Source organism: Solanum stenotomum, chromosome 2, assembly GCF_019186545.1.
Source record: "Solanum stenotomum isolate F172 chromosome 2, ASM1918654v1, whole genome shotgun sequence".
NCBI lineage: Eukaryota > Viridiplantae > Streptophyta > Magnoliopsida > Solanales > Solanaceae > Solanum > Solanum stenotomum.
In genome coordinates, this window is record NC_064283.1 from 34,351,259 (window position 1) to 34,367,377 (window position 16,119).

A 16,119-nucleotide genomic window follows, 5' to 3' on the forward strand; every position below is an offset into this window, starting at 1 on the left:
GTGACAAAAAAGAATTTGTAAATAAAAGATTGTTTTTAGTGACGAACTAATACTTTTTTCAACTATGAAATACATATAAAATTAGAGACAAATGACGTCGTCACAAATTAAACTTTAATATTTAGTGACAAATTAATTTCGTCGGCTTTAATAACCTCTTTAGTGATGAAAATATACTATTACCTACAAAATTTTATAATTTTTATGACGAAAAAGTTCGTCATAAATACTATGCATTTAGGGACAAAAAATATTCTTGTAGTTAATACAATCTTATTTAGTGACGAAACACTAAATTATCACTGTATACATTTAGTGACCCATGTTTTACTTCATTTGACCTGGTGATTCAATTTGCATCACTATATTCTTCCAATAATGTTGAATATTAGTTATAATGCAAAGCAATAATTTTTTAAGTATGATTTAAATACTCCAAAACTCTTTTCATTGTCATCCAAAGAGTTTGATTGAGATTACTCGTGAACCGACTCAGTTTACTAATAGCACATGCTATATCTGATCGCGTACACTTCATGATACATATCATACTTCTCAATACTCTAGCACAATCCAATTGTGAGTCACTTTTGCCTTCATTCTTTTGAAGTACAAATCTCAAATTTATTGGAGTCTTGACAATATTGAAATCCAAATGCTTGAACTTATCAAGTATTTTTTCAATCACATCAGTAACTTCAATGTCTTTCATATCGAAGTTACTTTCTAGCATATGCTTAGTAGCATTTATGTCAAAAATGTCTCTTTTGATGATCAACATGTCATCAACATAAAAACAAACAATGAACTTGTGATTTGAAGTGTCTTTAATGTAAAAACATTTATCACATTCATTAATCTTGAATTCATTTGCCAACATAGTTTGGTCAAACTTCGCATGTCATTATTTAGGCGCTTGTGTTTTAGTCCACAAAGTGACTTAACAAGTTTACAAACTTTCTTTTCTTTACCAGGAACCACAAAGCCCTCGGGTTGTTTCATGTAAATTTCTTCCTCCAATTTTTTATTTTTTAAAAAATATTTTCACATCCATTTTGATGAATTTGAAGGTCATATATCGCAACTAGTGCAATTAACATCTAAATTGATGTAATCCTAGTTAGTGGCTATTATGTGTCAAAATAATCAAGGTTTTCTTATTGTCTAAAGCATATGACAACAAGTTTTGCTTTGTATTTGTCAATAGTTTCATCAATTTTCTTTTCCTTTTGTAGATCCACTTTGAACCCAAAGATTTATTTCCTGGAGGATGATCAACCATCTCTCAAGTACGGTTGCTCAAGATTGAATCTATCTTACTATTGACATCCTCTTTCCAAAAAGAATGAGTCCACATAGGGCATCTTCGAATTTATGAGACTCATTTTCAAGAAAAAATGTTACAAAATCAAACTCGAAGGAAGTAATTTGTCCATTGACATTTACTACGCCTCTGAATCTTTTTATCAAGTACATTCTCCTTTGTTTTGTTCCAAGGTCGTTTAGACCCTTCACTTAACTATCCGACGGTTCAGACATATGAATCATAAATTGACATGCTTTACTATTTGTAGCATATCCAATGAACATACAATCCACAGTCTTAGGTCCTATTTTGACCTGTTTGGGAATAGTTCCCTCATTTTCGTTTCTCATATGGAATAGACTGTATTGGAAATTGTTAGATCACTATCTTTCAAGAGTTATTGTTTGTATATACTTTAAGGGACGACAAACAATTCTCTATCAGGATACAACAAAGCCTGAACAAACACAACTTTTTGTTGCTCCTTTTCTTAACAAACAAAGTTTTTTATTTGTTACTCCCTTTACTAACAAACAAAACTTTTTGTTTCTCTCTTTTTGAACAGACAAACTTTTTGTTGTTCTCTTTTGCTATAATGATAGCAACCCCACAAACTTTGTGGTAAACCTGAACTTATAAGTAGGACATTCAACATTTCCTTTAAAGTTTGATTTTTTCTGTCAACAAATTCATTAGATTGAGGTGAGTATGTGCAGTAATTTGATGGATTAATCCATTTTCAAATATATTTCTACAAAAGAAGATTTATATTCTCCACATCTACCACTTCTAATCATGACAATCTTTTTATCCAACTGATTTTCAACTTTAGTTTTATATTGTCTATATGTTTCTATTTATTATTCAGTAAATAGACATAACAGTATCTAGTGCAATTGTCAATAAAATTTATGAAACACTTTTTCCACCACGAGATGGTGTTGACTTCATATCACAAATGTCAGTGTAAATCAATTCTAAGGGATTTAAATTCCTTTCAACAACACATACTTGACATTATGATTTATTGCACTAGAAGTTAGGCAAAACTTCTAAGTTGATTAGTTTTTGCAAGGTTTTGTAATTGACATGTTCCAAATGTTCATGTCACAAACAATTTGATTCAAGCAAATAAGTACAAATAGAAATATTTGGTTGAAAAGACCTTCCGTGAGGTAACCTTTTTCTACAAATAATATATTTTGTTCTTTACTTTTTATAACTTTGTCAAATACAAACACAGTTTTAGAGTCAGCACCTTGCCAGATGTCCTTTTAAGAAGGACATTTCCATAACACTCAATTTGTTATAGAATTACCCATGACCATAGTCTCATCGGTCCAATAAGGGCAATATGACCCAAATGTTTGTTTTACAACACAACCATAACATATCACTTTTCACCAATATTCATGTCTATACAAACAGATTTATTTTAATAGACATAATATGAAAATATTTTATAATATTATAAAAGTATTCTTAAAATAGAGATGAATTAGACCATGAAAATTATGTATGTATATGAAGGTCTACATACTTATAATTTAACTTTTATTTTTATTTCAGCTTGGTAAAGTTCTTGACTCCTGCATCTGGTCTGCAAGGAATCCGTATGAACCACATAATTTTGAGCATGATCATATGAAATACAATTTTGCCAAAAATAACAAATAAAATTTCACATTCTGTAAAAGATGTTACTAAATTTCTGCTTCTTCAGTAAGGATAATGCTGCAAAGAACTTTCCATTTATAAATATAATAAAGAGGTAATCAAAATGAAAAATATGTTCTAACATTTTTCCCTCTTCTCTGTAAAATTGTATACATGTTTTAAATGAAGACATATGACTTGTGCTTGGCCAGCAGGATTGCATGCTCAATGGCACCAATATTTGAAACCTGCCAGTGTCTTACAATAAGCTATTTTTTTGAGGTTGTAGATAGTGGAGCAAAAGAGCTACCATTCAGCAAATAAATATAATTACATCAAGTACCAGATTTTACTTTTCATGATGATCTCTTCATTGTCAGCTCGCGGTGAAATTTAGTTAAGTTGCTGAGAAGCTCTCTCACTTACTGCACTTACCATATTTCTTTTTGTGAGAATATGCTTACATGATTGCCTCCTCATCACACTAGAACTTAATTTGTGCATTTTTAAACATTACTATCGGAAAGGATCGAAGATCCTTATATCGTGCAGGCTCGATAGAGGGAATGTCATGCTATAGTATCTATTTGACGAGGTGTCTCTCTAGCTAATAAAAATGCCTGCCTTTATATTCTTTAGTGGTATTTTATTTATCCTATGTCGAGTGGTGTGCACTTCTATATGCCAAAACCATATTTGGACCTTCACATAAAACCTCTCTTCCAAGCTAACAGTTACATATTTGATACAGAAAATTCTTATGGTAATTGATTAATGTATCCACTTCTTCTAGATTTTGGTTACCATGCTAATTGAAAAACCACAAGCACTTGATCCCCAATTCCGTGGGATTGGTCCTAATTTACCGTGGCAAGGTAATAGTATCATTTAGAGATGGTTGGTTTCCATTTAATAGCCCTGATGGAAATGGTAATCTTGATGTGGCTTTCCTATTTTTGTCTGCCATCAAAATGTATATCTCAGGGCATATAGGCTATAAAATGGATTCGATATTTTTTTACATTGGGAACAAATAGGTTTATTCACAACTCTTTTTAGACTTGGATATTGGGCAAACGTCCATAGTTCCTATTACTATCTGACTATCCAAATGGTTGATGGATGCCCTTCAGTGGTTGAAATGACCGAGAATTGATTTTGCAAAGAAAAGGTGGCTTATAATGGGTATTTAGAATGCTCATACTTCTATTGGGAACCTTACCGGGTACTTACTTCGTTGCATCAATATTATTGAAATACAACAAATGGGATCGGCCAATGATTGTTTCTAGTATCCTTATTACTTTTAGTAGCATGATAGTATTCGTATTATTACCCGTTCATCCGAAATCTATTTTAGGTAATAACGATGAACTGTTATCTCCAGGAAAAGAAGACGAGTAATTGAATAAACCTCTCTCGAGATCAAACAGAGAAGAAGAGAAGAGGAATCAACTGAGGGTTTTAGAGAAGCATGGAGGATTCCAGGATTTGCACCATTTGCTTTTTGCATTTTTTTGGTGTCTTACACATTTCTCTACTACTACATTAGCCACACAAGCATGCTAACTGTTCTATGTTTTTCATGTTAGATATGGTGTGTTGTTGTTTTCTTACTCTATTATGCAAGTGTATCTTGATCCTTTTGTGACGATACTTGTCCAATGAGGAATCTCGTAACTTATCAACGTTGTTTGATGTCAAAGGGGTAGTAGGTGGAATCCTCGCACGTTATATATCTGATCAGTTTGATGTAAGATTAAATATTTTAATGCACATCAGGATCTTGAACACGATAATCTTACATAGAGATCGTTAGCGACATATACCTTGATGCAGATATCATCACAAAGAAAAGGGAAAGTTTTAGTCGTAAATTGGATCCACCTCCTTGCCCTAACCTTATGTTACCACAGCCGCTAGCAATGAAATTAATGTAGAAAACATGTGGTAATCATAATGGGTGGAGGGAGGACCAATTTATAGAGGTTATGACTTAATCCAATACGTCCATTAAGTAATCGATGTACGAATGAGATCTATTCTTCATTAAATATTATTTATGATATAACTTGGGTCACAAATAAACTTGGGCCACAAGTAAACTTAGGCCATGAGTAAGAATTATTCTTACATTCTCCCACTTGGCCCAATGACCATATAACATTAATATTTCATAAACATTAGTTGTGCGCATACAATAAATCTCTTCTATAACGTTCATCATACATACCACAATATAACAAACTACTAATGCGAGTTATGACGGTTGTACATAAATTTTAAGCTACATAATTCCTTCTATATACTACTACAGCAATATGGGAATCAATAAGTTACAAAGTATTTGACAAAGAGGTGAGATTAAAAAATTAGAAGGCAAACATATTCTTAAACAACTAGTAATTGACTACAAAAACAAAGGTTCTTGTCTATCAACATTAATGTATCAAGATCAAGTCTTTAATACCATATTTCATTTTTTAAAAAATCAAATCATCAACGAAATATTAATAAAAACAAAAGAAACAAAAAGACAAGAACCCAAAAAACAACTCTGTTAGACAACTACTCTCTAGTGGAATGATCACAATTGACTATGTGAAGTCAAAGGATAATGTGTCGGATCCACTTATAAAAGGCCTAACTAGAGAGTGAGTTGAGAGAGCATCGACGGGAATGGGACTATGGCCGAGGACAAGTCCTTATGGAGGTAACTCTACCTAGAAGACTGGAGATCCCAAGATCTAGGTTTAAAGAGATCAAACACAGTCATAGATGACAGTTCAACATTGTCAAAAATTATTTTATGATCTATTCTCATGATGAGACAATGCTCAGTAACTAAGATAAATACATTAGGACTTTTTAATGGTTTCTAAGTTTGATACAGGGTATATCAAATATTGTATTTACGGAATAACACATATAGAAATCACCTATGTAAGTGTGAAGTGTAAGCCGCTTCAAGGAGAATCTGGTAAGGCCACTTCTCTAAGCACTTATTAACCAAGACGTGTTCACGGTTGAAATGAACAAAACAATGAGAACCAAAAATATTTCAATGGTTGATTGAGTGACTTATGTTGTTTATATATACACCAAAGCTCAACAGTTCAAAGATATCAAATCTACCGATTGACCGAGTATGTTTGATATATATTCACTACGGAAAGTTCAAAGGGAAACCTACTTATCCAGATGCAAATAATCCTTACGTACGAGACACACAAGTTTTTCATGCTTATGTTTTCACAATAGTCATTCCCCATTCATATGGGGGTTTATTGAGTTTAAGCAAGGTGTGAATGTGAAATACGAATGAATGAGAAACTGAGAAATATGGGGGAACCAATTTGGAGGGAAAATGAAAAGTCATTTATCCCATATTGGAAGAACAAAGGAAAAAGTTTGTCTTTATATTAGGAAACACTTCCTTTAGTTGTTAAAGGGTTAAGTAGAAAGTGCCCCCTCGCGCCGTCATTGTCGCTCGGCTTTGGCAAATGATGTAATTGATTGATAATTTTTAGGCAATTTTTTTAATCAATCTCATCAATTAATTTCATTTTTCTTAAAATTAATTTAGAACATTAATTAATTAATTAACAGAATTGATTTCGTGTAACGGTAAAGTCACTCAAAAGGGATATTTTTCTTTCGGATAAAAACTTCTTTTTCCAAAAGACACAAACGTTCTGAACAGACATGTATTGTCTTAACAGGTGCGTTCACACTTGCTGTTGACTATAAATTGAGAGACTTCTCTCATTTTCGAACACCGAAAAATTTTCTCTCTTCTACATACATTTTCTTACAAATAAAATTATCGATCGACTGAGTCTATAGTCGTCGTCGTCGCTCGGCTTTGACTTCGGCTTTGGCTTTGGCAAATAATTTGATTGATTGATAATTTTTTAGGCAATTTTTTTAATCAATCTCATCAATTAATTTCCTTTTTCTTAAAATTAATTTAGAACGTTAATTAATTAATTAACGAAATTGATTTCTCGTAATAGTATAGTCGCTCAGAAGGGACATTTTTCTTTCGAACAGACATTTCTTTTCCCAAAAGACACAAACGTTTTGAACAGACATATCTTGTCTTAACAGGTGCGTTCACACTTGTTGTTGACTATAAATAGAGAGACTTCTCTCATTTTCGAACACCGAAATTTTTCTCTCTTCTGCATACATTTTACAAATATAATTGTCGTTCGATTGAGTCTCTGTGTGTACTCTCGTTGCTGATTATTGAATTCGCTGAAATTATTTAAGTTTGAGGTACCAGTACTACTTCTTTAATAGTTAATCCGTTTTATCTTGGGAATAATTAATCTATAACCTTAGGTACTTGAGGGAATGAAATTTCTTAAAGATACACAGTGAGTTCTGTGGATTGAGATTGTTTGTTTTCTGTCTTTCTATTTCATCTTTTGTGTTTCTGTTTCTGTTTTTAATACAAGAGATAACACATATTGGTTATTGCTTTCCTAAATTCTCATACACTTGCAAACACCAAATCTGTTTTTGTAACAATCTTCTTAAAAGTTGGATCAAACACAACTTTGTTTTTGGTCTTCTTTCTAATAGATTTATTCATAACTTGATCAACCTCCTTACCATTACCTCAACCTATTTGTTACTCTAATTAAAAGCTAGGACCTTCATCACTTGGATAGTAAGGTTCATCTTCGCTTAGCTTACTTAATAAGCTATCCTTACTACCAACATTTATTCTTATCATATCCTATATATATGGCTTTTTTTTGTCAGTATAAACCTATTCAGTAATTGTGCTTTTAGTTCGCTTGTTTGACCTATTGAAATGTCTTCTTGAAGTCTTGAAATTCCTATGCTCTTCAGGAAGATCAATAGTTATTCTCTTTTCATTGATATCCACTTCAAAATCATTGTCTGATTCATCTCTATTTTAAGAATACTTTTATAATATTATAAAAGATTTTCATATTATATTTTGTATTTAGTCAATTATATTCAATATTATAAAAATAAATAAATTATTTTTCACATAAAATAATATTCAGATAAATTATTAAATACGTTCAACCAAAGATTACATATATAGGGGCTATTATTTTTTTAATACATCCAATCAAACACCATGCTATTATAATTATGTAAAACAATTAAATATTGATGAAATGAAAGCATTGGTAGGAAGTTTTTATGAGATAGAAAAATACAAATATTAATTGAATGGAGAAGAAAAATGTAAAAATGTGTTGAAGCGAGAAAATAGAGTCGTAAAGGAGGGAAATCCATTCCCGCCACGACTTTTAGCGTAATACAAGTAAGAGATAGTCACCGGACACGTGTCGGTATAATTTTTGACTCTCTCATTTCAATACACAATTTCTCCTAAAACTTACCCTTACTCTCAAATCCCCCACCCCTACCCCCCAAACAGCTACCCTCAAATTTTCTATCCCTATATTTCTTTGTATTTTCCTATTTCGCTCTCTTTGAGCTCGATCGGCAGATTTCTTCTTTATCCTTGTTACTTATTTTGAATCTGATTTGATTTCGGAGGAATTTCAATTTCCCGATTTTTCATCTGCTCTAATCGACGATTTCAGCCTTTCTGTCTGTCGATTGTGTTCTTCGCTGAGCAAATTAGGGTTTGTATTTTTACGCTGAATCAGGTTCTTTTGTCTATCACTTTTTTCGATTTATTCTCTTTACACATTCTTTTGCAAAACCCTAGCTTGTTAAGTTTTCCTATTCTGTCAAATATTCATTGATTCCTTATTATTTGATTTGTATAGTAAAAATTTTGAAAAATAAAAAAGAAGTCAGGTGTTGTTTCGCTGATTGATTCTATTCTATTATTCAGATTTTTTGTTACAAGAAGCTCTGTGAGATTTTAGGTGCGTTGTCTTTTAGTTTACCATCCGAAATTGAGGGTTTCCTTGTTGAATCTAATAAGCTTCGCGTCACCAAAAAAGAGAGAAAAAAGAAAAAACCAAAAAGAAGAAAAAGAAAAAAAAAATCCTACTTTTAGGTGTTTAGAGTATTCCTTTTTAGCTGTTGTTAGAGTTGATCTAAACCATAAATGGCGTTAAATTTTTCACATCGGCCCATATTTCCGGCACATATATCTGAGGATAATTTGGTATCACCCATGAGAATTGTGAATGGGTGTTTAGTCGAGGGTGTTCCGGAGAATAATGTGGAGAATTTTCCTTGGTCGTGGCGTGTTTGTCGAGAACCGCATGACGGGTTTGAATATGGTTATGGGGGGAAAAGAGTAGACAAGTGTGATTATTCGGAGTCGGTATCGGAGGATATCATTGATCTTCTCCCTGCTGATCCATTTGGGATGGATATAAGCACCACTATCACAGCCATTACAGGTTGGCTTGAGGATTTGGAAGTTGATTATGGAGGATGTAGGAGAAACCATGCCGGTCCAAGTAATGAGGACTATGGTTTATTTGCCGGTTTTGATTTTATTTGGAACGATTCTATGAGGTTCCAATCATTCCCTATTAATCACGTTCGGTCTGATGACAAACTGAATAGAGGTGATCCAGTGAATTGGCTTATTGGGGAGAGAGATATGAGGGACGCCTTGGCCCATGTTGGTCTTGGCTCAGCTTGTAATGTGGGGGACACTGCAGGCTTCAATAATGTAGGTTCAGTCAGTTTTCTTCCCCAGACCATGGAAACAGGGTCTGGGGCGATGTCTTGCTCTGGTGAAGATGAAGGAGCCCCTCATGAGGCTTTATCTTTTGCTCTTGGTTACCTTGGAGTGAAGGATCTTTTGACGGTAGAAAGTGTTTGCAGGTCCTTGCGGCTTACTGTAAAAAATGATCCTTTATTATGGAAAAGCATTCACATTGAAAATCCATTGACTGAGATCAGTGATGATATCCTCTTGCAATTGACTAGCAGGGCTCAAGGTAACTTACAATGCTTGAGTTTGTTAGAGTGCACCCGCATCACAGATGACGGTTTGAGGCGGGTACTTGACTCTAATCCACATTTGACAAAGGTTAGTTGTTCATCTTCATTTTTTTATCTTGGTAACTTTGTTGTTCATGTTCATTTTAGGCTATGTTTCTTAATATATTTGTGGTGTTTGTGGTTCTAATTATGATGGCATGGTTGTTGTATGCTTGATGATGTTAACATGATGCACTTAAAAACATTCTAATGACCTGCTTTGTTTCTGGAGTAAATACATGTTGCATTTTAGCCATTTATTCCTGAATATTATGTGAAAGACTGAAATGTTGGTCTGATTGGTCCAAAGGGGGCGGGTCACTGATGGATTTCTCGGTTATGAAAAAAAAAAACGAATGACATAAATTGCTTACTGATGTCTGTCACAGTGCAGCTTGAATATCTTTTGGACTAACTTGAACTTCCTAAATGCACTCTTATTCATGGAAGTTATGTGATTTAGAACATGATTCATACATATTTTGTCTAATGACTCCGATATCAATCTGGATGTAGTTCTATGATTCTATCACCATCATTCCCTTGTTTTAAATTGTAAGCAGAATCTGAACTTCTGATGGTCATTGTATTCTTTGCATTACCTAACTGAGGAGACTAAAGCCATGTTTTACGGTTTTTAGCTTTTACTTACAGAAGTTTGAATTGTGGATGGAAACATAAGTCTGTTAGATTGATGCCCTCGATTTTCATGTTGGTTGCTCACAGGTTGCATGCTCTGTTTGGTTCTGTCATTTCCTCATTTTTGTTCTCGTGTGATGGTGCTAAGTACTCTTGCTAGACAGACTGTTTAGTGCAGGATCAATACCCTTTTGCTATTAAGGGGTCATTTGGTAGAGTGTATAAGAATAATGCTAAATAGAGTGTATTAGTAATGCTTGCATTAATTATACATAGATTATTTCTTATGCATTGTTTGGTTTTGTGTATCAAAAATAGCATGCATTGCATACAAACATTTATTTACAAAGATACCCTTCACTTTTATAGTGGAAAAGGTGTAAAAGGTTTTGAGGGGCAATGGAGTCTTTAACCATGCTAATGCATGCATTAAAATCCCTTGCATTACTAATACCTAGAAACCCATGGTATTGGTAATACACAATAGATTGTAGTTATACATAGCATGAACAAGTGTACCTAACAAAGTATTACTAATACACAGAATTTATGCTTGCATTATATTTTCTAATACGCTCTACCAAACGATCCCTAATAGTTTCTTCGGTACAAGGTCCCTTTTGCTACTTGTAGTGTGGGCGTTAATGTACAATGTTGTGCTTATTAATCTTATTTTTATTTCATGCAGTTATTTGTTCCTGCATGTACAAGACTCAGTATTGAAGGCATTGTAAATATGTTGAAGTCTTTTAACTGTCAAAGAGGTAAAATGGGTATAAAGAACCTGTGGATTGGCGGTCTTTATGGAGTGATGCATGAACATTTTGAAGAGCTGGAGTTTCTTCTAGGTGCAGATAGCCAGATGAGGCAAAATGTTTACAAACCCCATTTCTTTTCTCGAAGGAATATTTATCGTTTGGTTGATGACAGTCGGGCTATTGATGTTCAACTTTGCCCTATATGTAAAAAAGTAAGGTTGGTCTATGATTGTCCTGCAGAGGGTTGCCAAGTGAAAGATGAAGCTACTAAAGAATGTAGGGCCTGCTCACTTTGCATCTTACGGTGTAGTGAATGTGGGAGATGTATAAATAACACTGAATATGTGGAGACTTTTTGTTTGGAATTGCTTTGTTCTGATTGCTCTAAGCAGCCTTTGGAGTGCAAAGATGAGCAGAAGTGCAGCCTTTGAAGTGCCAAGATGAGCAGGAGGGAGGGAGGGAGGGAGTGAGGGGCTGGTTCCTGTGAAGGAGATCGAAGTGTGACTGCCGAGGAGTAAATCTATGTGCTATCTACTTGTTTAATTGGATAAAAAAATTTAAGCAGCCAATTGACAGTTATCAGTTTGTGCCAGACTTGCCGAAAACAGTTGAATTTGTTTTGTTTGTTTAACTGCTGTCAGCAAAATAAAGTACTCTACTCATTGTTCAAATTTCACTTGAATGTTTAGTGCTTTGAATGAAAGTAAAGAGTTGTGCTTTAAAGAAACATGTTCTGGCGATGTGTTGGAACGTTAATTTTTCTTAATGAACGTTCATTAAATTTAGCACATGGAGTGATTTGAGCATGAAAACGAACTTCTGTATTAGTTCTTGACCAGTGCGATGCACTGACACGGCCTTTTTGTTATCATTCATTTCAATGTAAAAATTGTCTTATAATTTTGGTAAAAATGACGCGGTAATTGCATCTCAAATGAAATATTACCTTGAATAGTTATGAAACATTTAATTGAAATGTTAATCTAGGAGATTTATGGATTTTCTCTTTAGCGGAAGTGTTTTGCAACCCATATCACTTGGTAAAAACGATTCGTAATGCGTCCGTCAAAATAGATGATTTTTTTTTCTTCTTTTTGCACAACCTAAATATTCTCTGAAAGAGCAAAACACTTTCTTTGTAAACTTTAGTCGTCATGTTATATATGGTAGAAAATATTTATCTTTTTTCAGCATCAATAATGATGTATTTATATGGTATATTGAAAAACGAAACTAGAATGAATCGAATCCAACCGAATTGAAGTAGTTCGATTGGTATTCGACACACACTATTAAAAAATCAAAACTCAAAATGAACCAGAGTTTGAAAGAGTTGATTCAAAGAATTGAATGTCCATCCTTAAAGACAAAGAGCTCACCGAGGCCTCCGAAGGACACCACCTCACCTCAGACAGAGAATCAATAGTGCTCGCTAGTGCTAGGGTATGCATCAAAAGATTTAATATGGGTGTATGAGTATGATAACACACATACTCAATAGACACTATAGGTCAATCAAGTAAAAATTAAATAACTATATCATAAAAAGTATAAAATAAATCTTACGTATATACTAAGTCAATATACTTTGGATTCACTAACTCTGGAAAAAGGGAGAAGGTAGCTAACCAAAACATCCCGGATAAAATAATTTCAAGTGAAAAAGAAAATAAGGAAAGTGCAAAGCAATGCAACATGATAATATGCAATGCAATGACTGATGATCCTACCAGTATACTTGTTTAATTAGCTATTATTCTTTGTTGGCGAAATGGTCTGGTGGACCCTTATACTTGTATCAGTTTGTATTCTGAACCCTTCTACTTACCCCTTTGTCACCTGGACCCTTAAACTCAATTAAAATGAGACTTTCACTACTAAAAAAACTGTGAATACCGACCTAGAAATACCGACCTCCGGAGGGTCATATCCACGTCAGATATATTAATGCCACATCATAATTATTTCATAACTATTTTTAAAAATTATTAACCAAAATTATTTAATCAAATGTAAAATAATAACATTTTAATTTATTATTGGCATTTCTAATTCTCCCTATTTTCACTATTTCACGACCAAAAGAAAGCCATCGCCGGCGTTGTCGCCATTTTTGCCGGCGAAATCACATATACTTTCTCCCTCACCCGTCTTCATCTCCGCCACACACCATCACTAATTTTCTTTCCTCCTCCAACCTCCACAGTAACAACAACCTAAGCCCCCCACAACCAAATCTGGCCACCGCACAACCAGATCTGGCCAAAATTTTCGTAATCCAACGCCGACTACTATTTTCACACCCCAAATTGCTTACAAATACAATTTCACACCAACCTCTACCGTGAAACACGTCGAAATCCACCCAAAATTCGCCTGAGATTTTCTTGGGTTATCGAAACCAGTTGAAAAAGACAAGTTTAAGGGATTAGAAGGAGACGATTGCTGTGAAAGATTGAAGATGGGGAAGAATAGGAAGTCTTCATCTAATTTCATAAAAATATTCAACAATTACTTTTCACCATTCAAAACTACCATATTTGACACTTTACCCTAGAAAAATGAAAAAAAACGACAAATCAAGAACAATGTTGACAACAAAAGAGGTCAAGATTCTCATTAGACATATTTCTTTCGACAACTATGTTTATCCCATCAATTTTCTGAATTTTCCTTTGCTGATTATGTTCAATTTTTTTGCACAATTTCATTTTTAATTTGGGGGAAGAGAAAACGAAAAAGAAAAAAGAGAAAAAGGAAAAAGAGAAAAAGAAATTGTAAAGGAGCGAGGAAAGGGAGAAAGAGAAAAATGGAGGTCTAGGTGGGGAAGAACAAAGTGATGGTTGAAGAGGAAAAAAGAAACGTGGATGGGTGGGGGAAGAAGAAAGAAGTGAAACATTTATTTTTAATTTTGTTTTCTCTTTTTATTCTAAATTTTTTTTTCTTTTAATTATTTTTAATTTAAATTCTTATGTCTCTACGCTCCTTTTGCGCGTGGAATCACGTATTTATTCCAGCTCATTAATCAAGTTGCCACATAAGCCTGATCAATAGTCAGAGGGGCTTATAAGTCTCATTTTAATTGAGTTTAAGGGTCTAAATGACAAAGGGGTAAGTAGAAGAGTTCAGAATACAAACTGATACAAGTATAAGGGTCCATCAGACCATTTCGCCTTCTTTGTTTAATTCAGTTACTATTATTTGTTGTACTAGATGATGGGTGTATCACACTCACGGACCCAATATTTATCTATTTATATTTTGTATAAAATTATATGTTTGAATGAAAATTTGAAAGTTTTGGAAACTTATTTATTGGTTAGTAATATCATGTCGTTAAATTGTTAATACACACACACATACATTGTCAAAAGTATTGAAGCATTTTGTTTGAGCTGTTGGTATGTACACATTGATGATTGCACAACCGTCCGTGGATACACACAATTTATATATGCAATAATGCAAAAATAGCAACGCAACCAAATACTATGTCACAGTCACTTTGTTCTTCGAAATTGGCTAGCATATGACTACTATGTCGTTGGTAGCCATTTGAAACTTCATAGATACTGTTACAATGCCGTGCTTGACAAAATACATGTTGACTCTGTTGTTGACCATCATTTAGTTATTCACAATTATCATTGTATAGTCCGGTGACACCCTTGTAGAGACATTAATGATGGGTTGCTTGTTAATTAAAGTAGATTTGTTAAAATAATGAATGTAGAGAGGGTAGTAATTAGCAGTAGAGTTGAGTTAGGTTTGTGATATACCTTTTAAGGTGCCAGGCATGTAGCGTATATTCTTAATTTTCTTTAATCTAGATTTTCAAAACGACAACAATGTGGCCGAAAGAAAGCAATTTGAGGTCTTCTTTGCTTCAAAATCCCCCAGAACAATCAAATGATAAAATAAATTGTTAACACAAATTGGGACTAATTGTTTAGATACAAAGATGAATTGTTTATCATGCCTTCAAAATCCCAACAATGAAGTGTAAAATAAAACTAATAAGATAACTATTTTTCTAACTCAGTGGCAGAATCTTTGTTCTATTTGCAATGGTTCAACTAATTAAAAATAAAATAAAAGTGAACATGGAGCCAAAAAATGCAAAGATTATATAATTGAATTTATTTATCAATTTGTGTAAGCTACAATATCAAATTCCAAAACAATTTTAGACTTCAAAATTTGAGGAATATTCGTGGAAGTATTTTATTTTACCTTATAAAAAGAAGTACAAAAGGAAACAACATAATATGTTTTCCCAATGGACAACTCAATAACTCAGAGTCCACAACGCCCAAGTCAAAGTTCAAATTATGAAGCTGATTAGCTGACTATCCAGTTTAATCTCTAACTAAGAAAAAGAGAAAAAACACCAAACAGAAATGATGACTCCTTAGTATATTTTCAGTTGTCGAATATTGACTTGACACACATTTAAATAATTCATAGATGATAGTTTTGCTTTGAAAAAATACATTGGAAAATGACTATAACTAATAGCAAGAATATATTAGAAACTAAAGTGATAAATTACCTATGGGGCGTATAAATGACTATACGGGGCGTAAGTGTTATGGATCTATTGGGCGTAATCCCATATATATTCAATTTTATAATTTTATTACTAAGAAAATAAGCAAAAGTAAAACTTTCAATTATTTTACAAATAAATTTTAGTAAATAACCTATATATATAGAAAAAAAATATTATGATTTTTACTTGAGAAAGGTATTAATAACCAACAATGAAGAAAAAAAGTATTACAATTGCTATTT

At 33.2% G+C, this 16,119-nt stretch overlaps 1 protein-coding gene and 1 pseudogene across 1 annotated transcript; both read left to right on the forward strand.

Moving 5' to 3' along the window:
• The first annotated feature begins 3,767 nt into the window (after positions 1 to 3,767).
• Positions 3,768 to 5,297, forward strand: LOC125855926 (putative glycerol-3-phosphate transporter 1; annotated as a pseudogene).
• A 3,059-nt stretch (positions 5,298 to 8,356) lies between these two features.
• LOC125855190 (F-box protein SKIP14-like) lies at positions 8,357 to 12,052 on the forward strand. The gene is made up of 2 exons (XM_049534875.1): positions 8,357 to 9,977; positions 11,256 to 12,052. The coding sequence occupies exons 1-2, from the start codon at positions 9,036 to 9,038 to the stop codon at positions 11,754 to 11,756; spliced, it is 1,443 nt and encodes a 480-aa protein (XP_049390832.1). The 5' UTR covers positions 8,357 to 9,035; the 3' UTR covers positions 11,757 to 12,052.
• Positions 12,053 to 16,119: the final 4,067 nt, after the last annotated feature.

Bases quoted from the DNA above. Each gene is read 5' to 3' on its own strand.
- LOC125855190 (XM_049534875.1), top strand. From the start codon at position 9,036: ATGGCGTTAAATTTTTCACATCGGCCCATATTTCCGGCACATATATCT. The intron at 9,978-11,255 runs GTTAGTTGTTCA...TATTTCATGCAG, and splicing joins CTAATCCACATTTGACAAAG to TTATTTGTTCCTGCATGTAC.